Source organism: Bos taurus, chromosome 28, assembly GCF_002263795.3.
Source record: "Bos taurus isolate L1 Dominette 01449 registration number 42190680 breed Hereford chromosome 28, ARS-UCD2.0, whole genome shotgun sequence".
Classification (NCBI taxonomy): Eukaryota; Metazoa; Chordata; class Mammalia; order Artiodactyla; family Bovidae; genus Bos; species Bos taurus.
Window position 1 is genome coordinate 3205773 of NC_037355.1, and position 17298 is coordinate 3223070.

A 17298-nucleotide genomic window follows, 5' to 3' on the forward strand; every position below is an offset into this window, starting at 1 on the left:
AGTCCATGCTCCCTGGTCACACTCTTTACAGAGGTCCCAGCTAGGCGTCCACCCAACATCTTTCTCTCAATAAGCCAATGGGAATAAAATACCAAATTCTTAACTCTGACACCATGCTATGATACCATTTAGGAAAATTTGATGAGGGAGAGATTTCTGAATTGTAATAATGCCCTTCTATTTACTCTTTCCTGATGGATCAGATGCCAATATTCCTGATCAGTCCACCAAGAAGAAGCTGTGATTTTATTACACTAAAATGAAAAAGGAAGCAAGGAATAAGACAACCAAATTCCATAAAAACATTGTTATACAAATATAATTCTTAATTCAATACAATGAAGTGCTTTTCTAGCTTTGGGCTCCATAAAAAGCTGATGTCAATGTCATGCTACCTTCAAAGTACTTCAAGAATAACACAAAACACTTTAGGACAACACAAGGGACAAAAAATAACCCAATCAAACATTACATCTGAACAATGTATGATTTTTTTAATTACTTAAAATTTAGATTTAGTAGAATGTATAGCTTCATCTTGCCTCTATCAATTATCTCTGAAGGCAAGGAAAAAACTAACAAAAGCTCAAAGAGAATAGTAAGGGAAAAGCCAGGGAAGGAGGTGAGGTGGCTGCCGCCTCTGAAGCCAACAGATAGAAAGTTCCCTTCTGAGCTTTCAGCCCATACAGTGGGTGGCTTCCTTCCAGGTGGGGGCCTCAGCTGGACCCCAAAGCAGTGGTTCTCAGACTCTGTATACACAGTACTAACTGGATAGCTCTAGTTGCCCAGTCCCCGTAACTATGAAGATAGAGGGTAAGAATTTTCAATTTAACAAGTTTCCCAGTGATTTAGCCTGATTTATATGACGACTGTAATCTAAGAAATACTTGGAAGAGAAATCCAGACTCACTACTCAGCAGGTGCTTCACAGAGATTTGATGTTACTTTCAGAACATACACTCTTCCCGTGGGCCTACCTGTGTCAGCATCCTTAGGCCTGTGTTCTTCATCAGGAGGTTTAGATGGTGGCCAAGCAGCTGGGACTCTCCTCGGAAACTGCCCTTCGATATAATCCAGTGAGTGTGTGGGTTGACTAACTGCAGCCCAGGTGTAAAGTTGATCTTGCTATATTAAAAAAAAAAAATTAAGCTATTTTAATTCAATTATGAAAAATGGAGTCTTCTTGATTGATAATTGCAACATCATTTCTATCATAAATATATGTGTGATAGGCATATATATAGATGCAAACATACATAAAACATGAAACAGCATTTTATACTATTCAATGTAGATTCATCACATAAACTTTCTTTCACACATTTTGTTTTCATAACCATATGTGTTTCAACTCCTATGGTAAAATTTTAGTCTCTTTTTTTGGAGGTAAAAGGCCATGTGGGTCTGCAGGGAATTACAAGGTCAGAAAATCCACCCGATCACAGAGTCCCCTGACTAAGCGTCTTCAATGCACTGGAATATGATGTACCTTTGAAATCTGTGTAAACACTTGGCAAAATCAGAGAACAGGCAGTGCTGGGCACTCAAGGACAATAAACAGCTTCCTTGCCTTCAACAACAGAAAGCCCAGGAAACTAATTATCCTCAATCCAGGTCGGGACCAGTTTGGGAGAGGAACTATAAAAAAGTAAGTGAACTTGCCAAGAAAAAAAGAACTGGACAGGGATCTTGCAAAGAAAGCTCTTCCCAGCTGGAGATCAACAGAATCTGGGCAGAATGAGAAGCAGGCTCATAGCTACATCTCATGCCAGGAAGCCAAGTGGGAACCATAGAAAGGAGGCCACTCTGAGGCTGCAGACACCCTTGGAAACTGCCCGCTAAGATTGCAGGGTAACAGGTGCTTCAGGATGCAGGCACCAATGTACACAAGCCCTGGGTTCTCTTCCTGACATCCTCCTTACTCACAGGTATATTTCCCTAAACCTTTTGATCAACACAGCAAATAGAACAGAGAGAGTAATTGAGTGGTAGAAACAAAAATAAAAAACATGATATAAACACCATGCTGACACTGAACTTGAATTAACCAGTGGAGAGGCATTGCTATTTCCAAAAATTTGCTTCGCAAATTAATTGAAGAACTGCATAAAATATTCTTCAGTGTCAACAGTAAAATACAATGTATATATCAGTTAGTTTAAGCTTCACCTTTAGGGACACTCACTGCCCCTATCCAAGAACTCAGATTCTCAGGTCTGAATCAGGAAGGGTCCCACTGTAGACCGGTCGGCCAGTCACATCTTTCACATACACATCACATCTTGATTGATACCAGGTCTACTAAATATCAGAAATAACTTTTTATTGGAAAAATGAGTGGTTTAATTAACATGATATTAGAAATGAGCTCTCGTTGGTAAAAGTAAAGGAATTCAATGGACGTGGACCAGCAAATCCCTGTCCAGGGATTAGACATCAGAGAATATCCTCATTCTGGCAAGAACAAGGTGAGATGTGGACAAGGGGCAATATCAAGGCTCAATGTCCCCTTCACATCCACAAAATGTGAACCTCTCGCATAAAGAGCAGCCAAGCACCTGGCAGGGGAGCAAGCTGTGTGTTTCCTAAAAGGGGGACTCTGACTTAGAGAGCTTCATCATCCTAATAATAAACCCACTCAGTCTCAGACTTCATTTGCTCCACAGAAAAGAGTCAGCACCAGCAGCCATGGGGACAAGTGGTTTCACTCAGGATTTCACCATTCAGCAAATACAAGTTTGCTAAAAGTGCTCCGTAAAAGCCTACATAAACCACAAACAGCCCGGCCAGTCCTGCAGTCTTTCAGCCCCACCCCAGGACTGAAACACATACAGACCTGTAAGGTGACAAAACCTCTCCTTCATCGTACGGGTCCAACAAGCAGGGAATAAGCAAGCACTAAGTTCTGTTGTGGTTCTTCAAGAATCAAATGTCAACTCTTCCAGCTGTCCTTTTTCTATAACCCTCCTACTCATCCTCCCAAATTCACCTCCCTACATGTCCCAAATCAAGCTCCACTTCACTGGAATGCCCCAACCTAGCCTTTCCCATGCACAACATCTAACCAAAGATTAAGTCCCACTAGGGTCTCCCCCAACTCCCAAATCACAGCTCGTTAGCCCCGCCTTTTGTTGACAGTTAACAGCATGCAATCCAGATCAGTGGCTGAACACATTTCTGAGTACATTTCGCCTTCCCTTAACCGCCTAACCTACTTCAGCACAGAAAGTGTGTACACAAGTCCTGTAAAATTCCCAAGCACTCCATAAATACCACTTAATGTCTACTGAATTAACACATTTGTCAGATAAGAAGAAAAAGCAAGAGAGATGGTTTATCAACATGAGAGCAGCTGGAGCTGTGATCTCATTTTTTTCATCTGCTTATTAACAAAAGTACCGGGTACTTTGTGCGCATTAAACAGAAAACAAAGGTGTCAAGCAATCCATTATATCTAAACCTATTCACAACTGTACCATGTAAAACAACATCAAAAACAACAAAAAACATGGGACAGACAAAACTCCTAGGATAGAACCAGAACTGCACCCCAGACATATCTGCTAACTTTATAACCCCTTCATGTCCTCACCAGGAACTCAGAAACAATGCCTGATCTTGTCTTTCTGCAGGACTGGAGTGAGCAGGGCAAATGCTACATGAAAACAGCTGTGTAAACCACATGGTGTAACTCAAACATAACTACCGCAAGAGCTAGTTGCTTTGATTTCTTTTTTTAATTTTAATTTTTGGTACATTAAATTTACTCATAAAAAATTATAAAAATGTACAAGTTTGCCTTTTTAACAAAGTATAATAAAGCTCCCTAAACAATACTTGACATTTACAATTCAAAATCAAATTAGCAGAATACTAAACATTTACAAAACTTTATTTTTTACAGGGCTTCCCTGGTGGCTCAGATGGTGAAGAATTTGGCTGCAATGAGGGAGACCTGTGTTTGATCCCTGGATTGGGAAGATCCCCTGGAGAAGAGAACGGCTACCCACTCCAGTATTCTGGCCTGGAGAATTCCATGGACTGTATAGTTCATGGGGTCGCAAAGAGTCGGACACAATCGAGCAACTTTCACTTTCACTGTCTTTTTAAAAATATTTTTTTTACATATAAATTTTTGAAAATTTTAATTGGAGGCTAATTACTTTACAATATTCTAGTGGTTTTGCTGTACATTGAAATGAATCAGCCATGGGTGTACATGTGTTCCCCATCCTGAACCCCCTCCCACCTCCCTTCCCATCCCATCCCTCAGGGTCATCCCAGTGCACCAGCCCTAAGCACCCTGTCTCATGCATCGAACCTGGACTGGCGATCTACTTAACATATGATAACATACATGTTTCAATGCTATTCTCTCAAATCATCCCACCTTCGCCTTCTCCCATGGAGTCCAAAAGTCTGTTCTTTACATCTGTGTCTCTTTGCTGTCTCGCATATAGGGTCATCGTTACCATCTTTCTAGGTTCCATATGTATGCATCAATATACTATATTGGTGTTTTTCTTTCTGACTTACTTCGCTCTGTATAATAGGCTCCAGAAGTTACATGCAACTTTGTAGAACTGACATAAAAGAATGGCTCAAAAATGGGAGAATTTTCCTTCATTCCTGAAAAGAAAATGCATCCCAGAAGCTCTGAAGATTCTTGAGATCATGAGGCCTTTAGTTTTAGCACCAGTGCCTGTCTTTGTGCACCTAAGACCTCTGCACAGGTGAGGTCTTACAACACTGAGATGGACCGGCCGGAGCGCCACTCCCTCCAGTAGCAGTGTAGTAACACTGACCTTTGGCCTCAACCAGCACAGTATGCAGTTTGCACATATTCAGAACCTTCAGACTTTTAAGTAATTTAGCCTCTTCAGAACTCTTGTGTGTAAATGTCACTTGCCTCACTTTCTGGGAGTCATCTGCACTTTGGAAAGGACAGCCAACCCGCTCAGGTGCCACAGGCCCAGCCACTGGGATGAGTGGTCAAGCTAAGCAGGGTCATGGTTTCCCTCACAATGTTTAAGACTCTTCAACATGTAATGCCATTCATTACCAGTGTGGAAAACAAACAAGGCATCAAATAAGCCACCACAGAGGCAGGAAAAGTGACAGTGACACGGTGTGAGGAGGGTGCAACCCAGTTCCCACTTAGCAAATGCTCACTAGAAACAATGGAACGAGTGGACAGATGCAAGCCTCTATCCTATCAGTTTGTGCTCAAACAGGAATGCATTACAGCTGTATAACACTAGGCAAAATTACTACCCACTATGCTCCTCCACAGGAGAAGGCAATGGCACCCACTCCAGTACTTTTGCCTGGAAAATTCCATAGACGGAGGAGCCTAGTAGGCTGCAGTCCATGGGATCACTAGAGTCAGACACGACTGAGCGACTTCACTTTCACTTTTCACTTTCATGCATTGGAGAAGGAAATGGCAACCCACTCCAGTGTTCTTGCCTGGAGAATCCCAGGGACGGGGGAGCCTGGTGGGCTGCAGTCTCTGGGGTCGCACAGAGTTGGACACGACTGAAGCGACTTAGCAGCAGCAGCAGCATGCTCCTCCACATGTAGTGTGCAGTGTAAACTAACTATGTGACCTTCCTTCGATAAAGGACCTAGAGTTCTAAGTAGTAAATTAAAATACTGAACCTACTAACTGCTATACTAACAAGCTGACTCACGTAATTTTGGGGGATTTTAAATGATTCTGGTTTTTTAAAATACCCAATCATATATATGTATTTATTATTTTAGGTGCTAGTTCCCATTTTCTCAGTGCTCTTTAGCAATTCGAAGTTTTTAACATTTATATCCTTTCCCATTTTCAATATTATAATATAAAAACTAGAAAATAAGGTAGAAAATTGAGTGTTCTGCTTAAACAACAACAACAACAAAAAGATGAGTGTTTTGTCCTCATGGTGTATTCTACTTCAGTCTGCACATGCCACTTTCTCCATTCTTGCAGATACAAAATGTGAGTAGAAGCTTTAAAATATGACAAATTACACAGAGCAGATTGGCTAGCACCACAACTACCTGGTTGCCACAGCATTTGGAAACTGAGTCCATGATTTCAGGAAAATGATTACGTAGTTGAAAGAGTCAGTCTGACCTGTTTCTAGCTGATGAGGACATCTTCTGAGGAAATGCCAAATGCTCCTTAGGCTCACTGACTGTGGTTGCTTCTGGAGAGAAACTTCATAAGAGAGAAAACACTGCTAGCAAATATTCCCAAGTTCAAGTAAGGGATTCACTTGGGAACAGGTCTCACGGGTAGGCAGCTGAAGCTTTGTGTTCTGTGTGTCTCCTGTTTGTTTTACCATTCTCAATTCAGAATGGCCTCATTGGAGACAGCACTCAGCACATGAACTTTCAAAGACAGCTGGAAATTTCTCTAAGACTTCTGATGACTAAAACACAGCTGTACAATGTCTAAATTCATTTCCTTCAATTAGAATGCCATACTTAAAGTTTGTTTTAATTTTTTGCTGTGTTTAGTATAGTAACACTAACTTCTTACATTTATCAAAATAGTTATAAGGGGGTGGGCAGGGCTGAGTTAAGGGGTGTGTCCAGAGATGGCTATGGACTTAGGAAGTCATTTTAGGCAGCATGTCTGCTGATGGTAGGGCTGTGTTCCCTGGACTGAGGAGTCCCAGCACTGAAACTTACAGGCTGTTGAGTGGAGCCAGGTCTCCATATCAGGGGCCCAAAGTATCTGCCTCTGACTCCAGCCAGAGTGCACATAGGCCCCTGCTGTGTCTGCCATCAGCTTTTATGACTCCAGAGAGAGCTACATTCGCCTCCCTGCCTCTCCAGGAGACCCTCCAAGACAGGCATTGTGATAAAATTGAAAAAATTCAACTTGGGGAAAACAAGATTTGATGTCTGGATCCCAAGTCAGAGGCAGGCCTGCCTAGCTTGAAGCTTTGCTTTTCAGAGCACAGGCACAAGTCACCCCTAACAATAAATCAACACAAACAACCCAACCAACATTTCCCTCCAAGGGCAAAAACCAAAAGGAAGGAGTAATACAACCCTAAAGCCTGGGAAAAGGAGACCTCAAGTGGAGCAAGTCAGAAAAAAGTGATGAAAAGACAGAGAAGTAGAGTACAAATGAAAGAGCAAGGCAGAAACTCACAAGACCAAATAAATAATGAGAAAATAACCAATCTCCCTGAAAGAGAATTCAGAATAATGAGAGTAAAGATGCTCTGAAGACTTGAAAATAGAATGGAGAAAATGCAAGAAGCATTTAACACAGTTAATACAATCATCAAGGACATAGAAGAAATAAAGAATAAGCAAACAGAGATGAACAACACAATTACTTAAATTAAAAATACTCTAGAAGGAATTAATAGCAGAATAACTGACAGAAAAACAGATAAGTAAGCTGGAGAATAGAGTCGTGGAAATAACTGCTGAAGGGCAGAATAAAGGGAAAGGAATGAAAAGATTGAGGATAGCCTCAGAGACCTTTGGGACAATATTAAGCAAATCAACATTCGAGTTATACGGTCCCAAAGGAAGGGGAAAAAAAGGCACTGAGAAAATTTTTGAAGAAATTATAGTTGAATCCCCCACATAGGAAAGGCAATAGCCAATGAAGTCCAAGAAGCACGGAGAGTCCCATACAGGGTAAACCCAAGGAGAAACACATTGATACACATATTAATCAAGCTAACAGAGATTAAGCACAAAGAAAGAATATTAAATGCAGCAAGGGAAAAACAACAAGTGACATACAAGAGAAAACCCATATGATTAACAGAGGATCTTTCAGCAGAAACTCTGTAGACCAGAAGGGAATGGCAGGATATATTTAAAGTACTGAAAGAGAAAACTCTACAACCAAGATTACTATACCTGGCAAAGATCTCATTCAAAATTGATGAAGTCAAAAGCTTTACCAACAAGCAGAAGTTATGAGAATTCAGAACCACCAAACTAGCCTTGCAATAAATACTAAAGGGACTTTACATAGCCAGTAAATACAACAGAAAGGAAAGACCTACAAAAACAAACCCAAAATAATCAAGAAAATGTCCATAAGAACATATGTATCAATAATTACCTTAAATGTAAATGGATTAAATGCACTAACCAAAAGATACACAACTGACTGGATACAAAAACAAGACCTATTTATACAGTGCCTCCAGGAGACCCACTTCAGACCTACAGACACATACAGACTGAAAGTAAATGGATGGAAAAAGATATTCCATGTGAATGGAAACCAAAAGAAAGCCAGAGTGCAATCCTTATTTCAGAAAAAAATAGACTTTAAAATAAAGAATATTATAAGAGACAAAGAAGGACACTATACAATGATCAAGGGATCAACCCAAGAAAACATAACAATTGTAAATATTTATGTACCTAACATAGGAGCATCTAAATACAGAAGGTAAACACTAACAGGCGTAAGAGGGAAAATCTACAGCTACATAATAATAGTAGGGGACTTTAACACCCCACTTACACCAAAGCACAGATTATCAAAACCCAGAATCAATAAGGAAACTCAAATCTTAAATGAAACATTAGACCAAAGGGATCTAATTGATGTCTTCAGGATTTTCGATCCAAATGGAGAAGAATACACTTTCTTCTCATTGCACATTGAATATTCTCCAGGACAGACCATATCTTGAGCCACAAATCAAGCCTCAGTAAATTTAAGAAAACTGAAATTGCATCAAATGTCTTCTCTGCCCACAACGCTATGAGACTAGACATCAACTACAGGGAAAAAAAACTGCAAAAACACAAACTCATGGAGATTAAACAATATGTTACTAAATAACAAAGAGGTTACTGAAGAAATTCTTAAAGAGATGGGAATACCAGACCAACTGACCTGCCTTCTGAGATATCTGTATGCAGGTCAGGAAGCAACAGTTAGAATTGGACAAGGAACAATAGACTGGTTCCAAATTGGGAAAGGAATATGTCAAGGCTGTATATTATCACCCTGCTCATTTAACTTATATTCAGATTATATCATGCGAAACGCTGGGCTGGATGAAGCTCAAGCTGGAATCAAGATTGCCAGGAGAAACATCAATAATCTTAGATATGCAGATGATACCACCCTTGTGGAAGAAAGTGAAGAAGAACTAAACAGTCTCTTGATGAAAGTGAAAGAGGAGAGTGAAAAAGCTGGCTTAAAACTCAACATTCAGAAAACTAAGATCATAGCATCTAGTCTCATCACTTCATGGTAAATAGATGGGGAAACAGTGGAAACAGTTACAGACTATTTTGGGGGGCTCCAAAAATCACTGCAGATGGGGACTGTAGCCATGAAATTAAAAGATGCTTGCTCCTTGGAAGAAGTTATGACCAACCTAGACAGCATATTAAAAAGCAGGGACATTACTTTGCCAACAAAGGTCTGTCTAGTCAAAGCTATGGTTTTTCCAGTAGTCATGTATGAGTGTGAGAGTTGGACCATAAAGAAAGCTGAGTGCCGAAGAATTGATGCTTTTGAACTGTGGTGTTGGATAAGACTCTTGAGAGTCCCTTGGACTGCAAAGAGATCCAACCAGTCCATCCTTAAGGAAATCAGTCCTGGATATTCATTGGAGGGACTGATGCTGAAGCTGAAACTCCAATACTTTGGTCACCTGATGTGAAGAACTGACTCATTTGAAAACACACTGATGCTGGGAAAGATTGAAGGTGGGAGGAGAAGGAGACGACAGAGGATGAGATGGTTGGATGGCATCACTGACTCAACGGACATGAGTTTGAGTAAACTCTGGGAGTTGGTGATGGACAGGGAGGCCTGGCATGCTGCAGTCCATGGGATTGCAAAGAGTTGGACACAACTGAGTGACCGAAATGAACTACTGAAGAAATAAGAAAGGAAGTCAAAACATTCTTAGAAACAAATAACAGTGAAAACATGATGACCCAAAACCTATGGGATTCAGCAAAAGCAGTTCTGAGAGGGAAGTTTATAGCAATACAATTATATTTCAAGAAACAAGAAAAGCATCAGATAGACAAGCTAACTCTACATCCAAAGCAGCTAGAGAAAGAACAACAAACAAAAAAACAAAAAGCAAAAAAAAAAAACAAAGTCAGCAGAAGGAAGTAAATCATAACGATCACAGCAGAAATAAATGAAAAAGAATGAAGGAAACAATAGCAAAGATTGATAAAACTAAAAGCTGGTTCTTTGAGAAGATAAACAAAATTGACAAACTGCTAGCCAGACTCATCAAGAAAAAAAAGGGAGAAAAATCAAATTAACAAAACTAGAAATGAAAAAGGAGAGGTTATAACACACAACACAGAAATACAAAGGATCATAAGAGAATATATAAGCAACTATATGCTAATAAAATTGACAATCTAGAGGAAACAGATTCTTAGAAAAGGTCAACCTCCCAAAACTGAACCAGAAATAGAAATTATGAACAACTGAATTACAAACACTGAAATGAAAACAGTGACCAAAAATCTTCCCAAAGAACAAAAGCCCAGGGCCAAATGGCTTCACAGGAGAATTCTATCAACCATTTAGAGAAGAGTTAATGCCTATTTTTCTAAAACTCTTCCAAAAAATTGCACAGGAGGAACACTTCCAAACTCATTCTGTGAGGCCATGATCAGGCCAAAACCAGGCCTGATGCCAAAACCAGGCAAAGACAATATGAAAAAGAGAAAATTACAGGCCAACATCACTGATGAACATAGATGCAAAAATCCCCAACAAAATTCTAGGAAACAGAATTCAACAACATATTAAAAAGCTCATTAGCCATGATCAAGTCGGGTTTATTTCAGGGATGCAAATATTCTTCAATATATGCAAATCAATCAATATTATACACCATACTAACAAACTGAAAGATAAAAACCATATGATCATCTCAATAGATGTAGAAAAAGCCTTCGACAAAATTCAGCACCCATTTATTATTAAAACTCTTCAAAAAATGGGCATAGAAGGAACCTACCTCAACACAGTAAAGGCCATATATGAAAAGTCCACCACAAACATTATTCTCAATGGTTAAAAACTAAAAGCATTCCCTCTACAATCAGGAACAAGAGAAGGGTGTCCACTCTCACCACTATTATTTAACATAGTTTTGGAAGTCCTAGCTATGGGGATTAGAGAAGAAAAAGAAATAAAAGGAATCCAGATCGGAAAAGAAGTAAAACTCTCACTGTCTGTAGATGATGTGATATTATACATAGAAAACCCAAAAGAAACTATTAGAAAATCACTAGAGCTAATCAGTAAATTCAGCAAAGACTTGGGATACAAAGTCAATACACAGAAATCACTTGCATTCATATATACTAACAATGAAAAATCAGAAAGAAAAATTAAGGAATCAATAACATTCACCATTACAACAAAAAGAATAAAATATCTAGGAATAAACATACCTAAGGAGACAAAAAACCTGTATATGGAAAACTATGACACTGATGAAAGAAATCAAAGACGACATAAACAGATGGAGAGATATTCCATGTTCCTGGGTAGGGAGAATCAATATTGTGAAAATGCCTATACTGCCAAATGCAATCTACAGAATCAATGAGATCCCTATCAAATTAACAATGGCATTTTTCCACAGAACTAGAACACAAAATTTCACAATTCATATGGAAACACAAAGGACCCCAAATAGCCAAAGGAGTCTTGAGAAAGAAGAATGGAGCTGGAGGAATCAACCTTCCTGGACTCAGATTATACTACAAAGCTACAGTCATCAAGACAGTATGGTACTGGCACAAAAACAGAAATATAGACCAATAGAATGAGACAGAGAATGCAGACATAAACCCATGCATCCCTGGGTACCTTATTTCTGACACAGGAGGCAAGAATATACAATGGGGCAAAGATAGCCTCTTCAGTAAGTGGTGCTGGTAAAACTGGACAACTACATGCAAAAGAATGAAATTAGATCATTACCTAATGCCATACACAAAGATAAACTCAATATGGATTAAAGACCTAAATGTAAGACCAGAAACTATTAAACTGTTAGAAGAAAGCATAAGCAGAATACTCAATGACATAAATCAAAGCAAGATCTTCTATGACCCACCTCCTAGAGTAATGGAAATAAAAACAAAAATAAACAAGTGGGACTTAAAATCTTTTGCACAGCAAAGGAAACTATAAACAAGGTGAAAAGACAACCCTCAGAATGGGAGAAAATAATAGCAAAGGAAACAACTGACAAAGAATTAATTTCCAAAATATATAAACAGCTCATACAACTCAATACCAGAAAAGCAAACAACCCAGTCAAAAAGTGGGAAAGGGACCTGAAGAGACATCTCTTCAAAGAAAACATACAGATGGCTAACAAGCACATGAAAAGATGCTCAACATCACTCATTATTGGAGAAATGAAAATCAAAACTACAATGAGATACCACCTTACACCAGTCAAAATGGCCATCATCAAAAAGTCTACAAAAACAAATGCTGGAGAGGGTGTGGAAAAAATGTAACACTATTGCATTGCTGGTGGGAATGTAAATTGATAAAGCCACTATGGAAGATGGTGTGGCGATTCCTTGAAAAGCTAGGAATAAAACCACCATATGACTCAGCAATCCCACTCCTAGGCATATACCCTGAGAAAACCAAAACTGAAAAAGACACTGGTACCCCAAGGTTCATTACAGCACTATTTACAATAGCTAGAAAATGGAACCAGCCTAGATGTCCACTGACAGAGGTTTAGATAAAGAAGCTGTAGTACATATATACAATGGAATACTACTCAGCCATAAAGAGGAACACATTTGACTCCATTCTACTGAGGTGGACGAACCTAGAGCTGATTATACAGAATGAAGTAAGTCACCAAGAGAAATATAAATACTGTATACTGACACATACATATGGAATCTTAAGAGATGGCACTGATGAATTTATTTTCAGGACACTGATGGAAAATGAGACATAGAGAACAGAGCTATGGACATGGGGGGAGGAGGGAGAAGGGGAGATGTATGGAGAGAGTAACATAGAAATTTACAATACCATATGTAAAACAGATAGCCAATGGGAATTTTCTATACAACTCAGGGAACTGAAACAGGGGCTCTGTGACAGGCTGAAGGGTGAGATGGGGAGGGAGATGGGATGGAGGTCCAGGAGGGAGGGGACATGGGTGTACCTATGGCTGACTCTTATTGATGTATGACAGAAAAGCACAAAATTCTATAGAGCAATTATCCTTCAATTAAAAAATTTTTTTAAATTAAAAAGATTAGGCAGGTGGCAGCCATTGATTTCTGGAAACACATGAATAACCAGACATCTTCAAGAACATTCTTGAGTTTCAGAATTGTAAAGTGTTCTGTGAGGAATAAATGGACCGAATGAATAATACTGTCAAATGAAACTTGACAGTATCATTTGAAAAATAATATTCAATTATATCAGATCAGATCAGGCGCTCAGTTGTGTCCGACTCTTTGCGACCTCATGAATCGTAGCACGCCAGGCCTCCCTGTCCATCACCACCTCCCAGAGTTCACTCAGACTCATGTCCATCGAGTCAGTGATGCCATCCAGCCATCTCATCCTCTGTCATCCCCTTCTCCTCTTGCCCCCAATCCCTCCCAGCATCAGAGTCTTTTCCAATGAGTCAACTCTTCGCATGAGGTGGCCAAAGTACTGGAATTTCAGCTTTAGATCATTCCTTCCAAAGAAATCCCAGGGCTGATCTCCTTGCAGTCCAAGGGACTCTCAAGAGTCTTCTCCAACACCACAGTTCAAAAGCATCAATTCTTCGGTGCTCAGCTTTCTTCACAGTCCAACTCTCACATCCATACATGACCACAGGAAAAACCATAGCCTTGACTAGATGGACCTTTGTTGGCAAAGTAATGTCTCTGCTTTTGAATATGCTATCTAGGTTGGTCATAATTTTCCTTCCAAGGAGTAAGTGTCTTTTAATTTCATGGCTGCAGTCACCATCTGCAGTGATTTTGGAGCCCCCAAAAATAAAGTCTGACACTGTTTACACTGTTTCCCCGTCTATTTGCCATGAAGTGATGGGACCGGATGCCATGATCCTAGTTTTCTGAATGTTGAGCTTTAAGCCAACTTTTTCACTCTCCACTTTCACTTTCATCAAGAGGCTTTTTAGTTCCTCTTCACTTTCTGCCATAAGGGTGGTGTCATCTGCATCCTGAAAGATGATGCTGTGAAAGTGCTGCACTCAATATGCCAGCAAATTTGGAAAACTCAGCAGTGGCCACAGGACTGGAAAAGGTCAGTTTTCATTCCAATCCCAAAGAAAGGCAACGCCAAAGAATTCTCTAACTACCACACAATTGCACTCACCTCACACTTTAGTAAAGTAATGCCCAAAATTCTCCCAGCCAGGCTTCAGCAATACGTGAACCATGAACTTCCAGATGTTCAAGCTGGTTTTAGAAAAGGCAGAGGAACCAGAGATCAAATTGCCAACATCTGCTGGATCATGGAAAAAGCAAGAGAGTTCCAGAAACACATCTATTTCTGCTTTATTGACTATGCCAAAGCATTTGACTGTGTGGATCACAATCAACTGTGGAAAATTCTGAAAGAGATGGGCATACCAGACCACCTGACCTGCCTCTTGAGAAACCTATATGCAGGTCAGGAAGCAACAGTTAGAACTGGACATGGAACAACAGACTGGTTCCAAATAGGAAAAGGAGTACATCAAGGCTGTATATTGTCACCCTGCTTATTTAACTTCTATGCAGAGTACATCATGAGAAACGCTGGGTTGGAAGAAGCACAAGCTGGAATCAGGATTGCTGGGAGAAATATCAATAACCTCAGATATGCATATGACACAACCCTGATGGCAGAAAGTGAAAAGGAACTAAAAAGCTCTTGATGAAAGTTAAAGAGGAGAGTGAAAAAGTTGGCCTAAAGCTCAACATTCAGAAAACGAAGATCATGGCATGTGGTTCCATCACTTCATGGGAAATAGATGGGGAAACAGTGGAAACAGTGTCAGACTTTATTTTTTTGGGCTCCAAAACCACTGAGGATAGTGATTGCAGCTATGAAATTAAAAGACACTTACTCCTTGGAAGGAAAATTATGACCAACCTAGATAGCATATTCAAAAACAAAGACATTATTTTGCCAACAAAGGTCCATCTAGTCAAGGCTATGGTTTTTCCAGTGGTCATGTATGAATGTGAGAGTTGGACTGTGAAGAAAGCTGAGTGCCAAAGAATTGATGCTTTTGAACTGTGGTGTTGGAGAAGACTCTTGAGAGTCCCTTGGACTGCAAGGAGATCCAACCAGTCCATTCTAAAGGAGATCAGTCCTGGGTGTTCTTTGGGAGGAATGATGCTAAAGCTGAAACTCCAGTACTATGGCCACCTCATGCGAAAAGTTGACTCATTGGAAAAGACTCTGATGCTGGGAGGGATTGGGGGCAGGAGGAGAGGGGGACGACAGAGGATGAGATGGCTGGATGGCATCACCGATTCTATGGACATGAGTTTGGGTGAACTCCGGGAGTTGGTGATGGACAGGGAGGCCTGGTGTGCTGCAATTCATGGGGTTGCAAAGAGTCAGACACGACTGAGTGACTGAACTGACTGAAAATATGGAAACATCCTAAATGTGCATTAACAGATGAATGGATAAAGAAAATGTGGTTTATGTATACAATGAACCATTCAGCCTTTATAAAAAAAGAAAGAATAAAATTTTGCCATTTGAGACAAATGGATGGACCATTATGCTATGTGAAATAAGTCAGACAGAGAAAGACAAATACCATATCATCTCATTTATATGTGGAATTTTTTTTCAAAAAGCTCACAGAGAATATAATGACAGTTACCAGAGGTGGGGGTGAAGGCTAGGTGAAATGGGTGAAGATGGTGAAAAGGTACAAACTTACAGTTACAAAATATAAGTAACTGTACTTAACAGATCTTAAAAGTTCTCATCACAAGAAAAAAGGAATTTGTTAACTATGTATGTTAATGAATGTTAGCTGGATCATTTAATAATTTATATATTGTTACCATCTTTCTAAATTCCATATATATGCGTTAGTATACTGTATTGGTGTTTGTCCTTCTGGCTTACTTCACTCTGTATAATAGGCTCCAGTTTCATCCACCTCATTAGAACTGATTCAAATGTATTCTTTTTAATGGCTGAGTAATACTCCAAAAGAGACACTGATGTATAGAACAGTCTTATGGACTCTGTGGGAGAGGGAGAGGGTGGGAAGAATTGGGAGAATGGCATTGAAACATGTAAAATATCATGTATGAAACGAGATGCCAGTCCAGGTTCAATGCACAATACTGGATGCTTGGGGCTAGAGCACTGGGACGACCCAGAGGGATGGTATGGGGAGGGAGGAGGAAGGAGGGTTCAGGATGGGGAACACATGTATACCTGTGGCAGAGTCATTTTGATATTTGGCAAAACTAATACAATATTGTAAAGCTTAAAAATAAAATAAAATTAAAAAATAAAAAAATAAAATAAAATAAAGAGGGAAAAAAATAATTTATATAAATATCACATTATGTTATACACCTAAAACTAATATGTTGTTGTATCCGACTCTTTGTGATCCCACAGACTGCAGCATGCTAGGCCTTCCTGCCCCTCACCACTTGCCAGAGTTCTCCCAAGTTCATGTCCATTGAATCAGTGATGCCATCCAACCATCTTTTTTTTACAGTATAAAAGGCAAAAAAACTAATATAATGTGTATCAATTGTAACTCAATTAAAAAAAAAAACTTCAATGAGAAAGTAAAAATGATGTGTGTGTATATAAACAAATTTATCATGATTGTGGATTTGAAATCTCAGTTACTTCACTCTTCTCCAAACTGATGGCTAAATCTGATGAAGTTCTAATTGACATCCCAAGTGTGCCAGTGCCTTTTAGGGGGATATGATAAACTGATTCTAAAATGTATATTCAAAAGAGCCTAAAATGACCAAGATAATCTTTAAAAAAAATCAAAGGGACTTCCCTGGTGGTACAGTGGATAAAGAATCCATCTGCCAACGAAGGAGACATGGTTCAATTCCTGGTCCAAGAAGATGCTACATGCTGTAGGCAACTAAAGCCACAACTACTGAAGCCTGCATGTTCTAGGGTCCGTGAGCCTCGAGTAATGACTCTCTCTGCTGCAACTACTGAAGCCCATATGCCTAGAGCCTGTGCTCCACAAGAGAAGCCAACACAGTGAGAAGGCCACACACCACAACAGAGAGTCGCCCCTGCTGACTGCAACT

The 17298-nt window shown here is 39.7% G+C and overlaps 1 protein-coding gene across 1 annotated transcript in view; it reads right to left on the reverse strand.

The window, feature by feature from the left end:
• LOC614741 (formin-2) overlaps nucleotides 1–17298 on the reverse strand; it is a 357851-nt gene that overhangs the window by 253814 nt on the left and 86739 nt on the right. Inside the window, exon 4 of the mRNA XM_059882644.1 lies at nucleotides 978–1125. Within this exon, the coding sequence (XP_059738627.1) occupies nucleotides 978–1125 (148 nt within the window). The remainder of the gene's footprint in view (nucleotides 1–977; nucleotides 1126–17298) is intronic.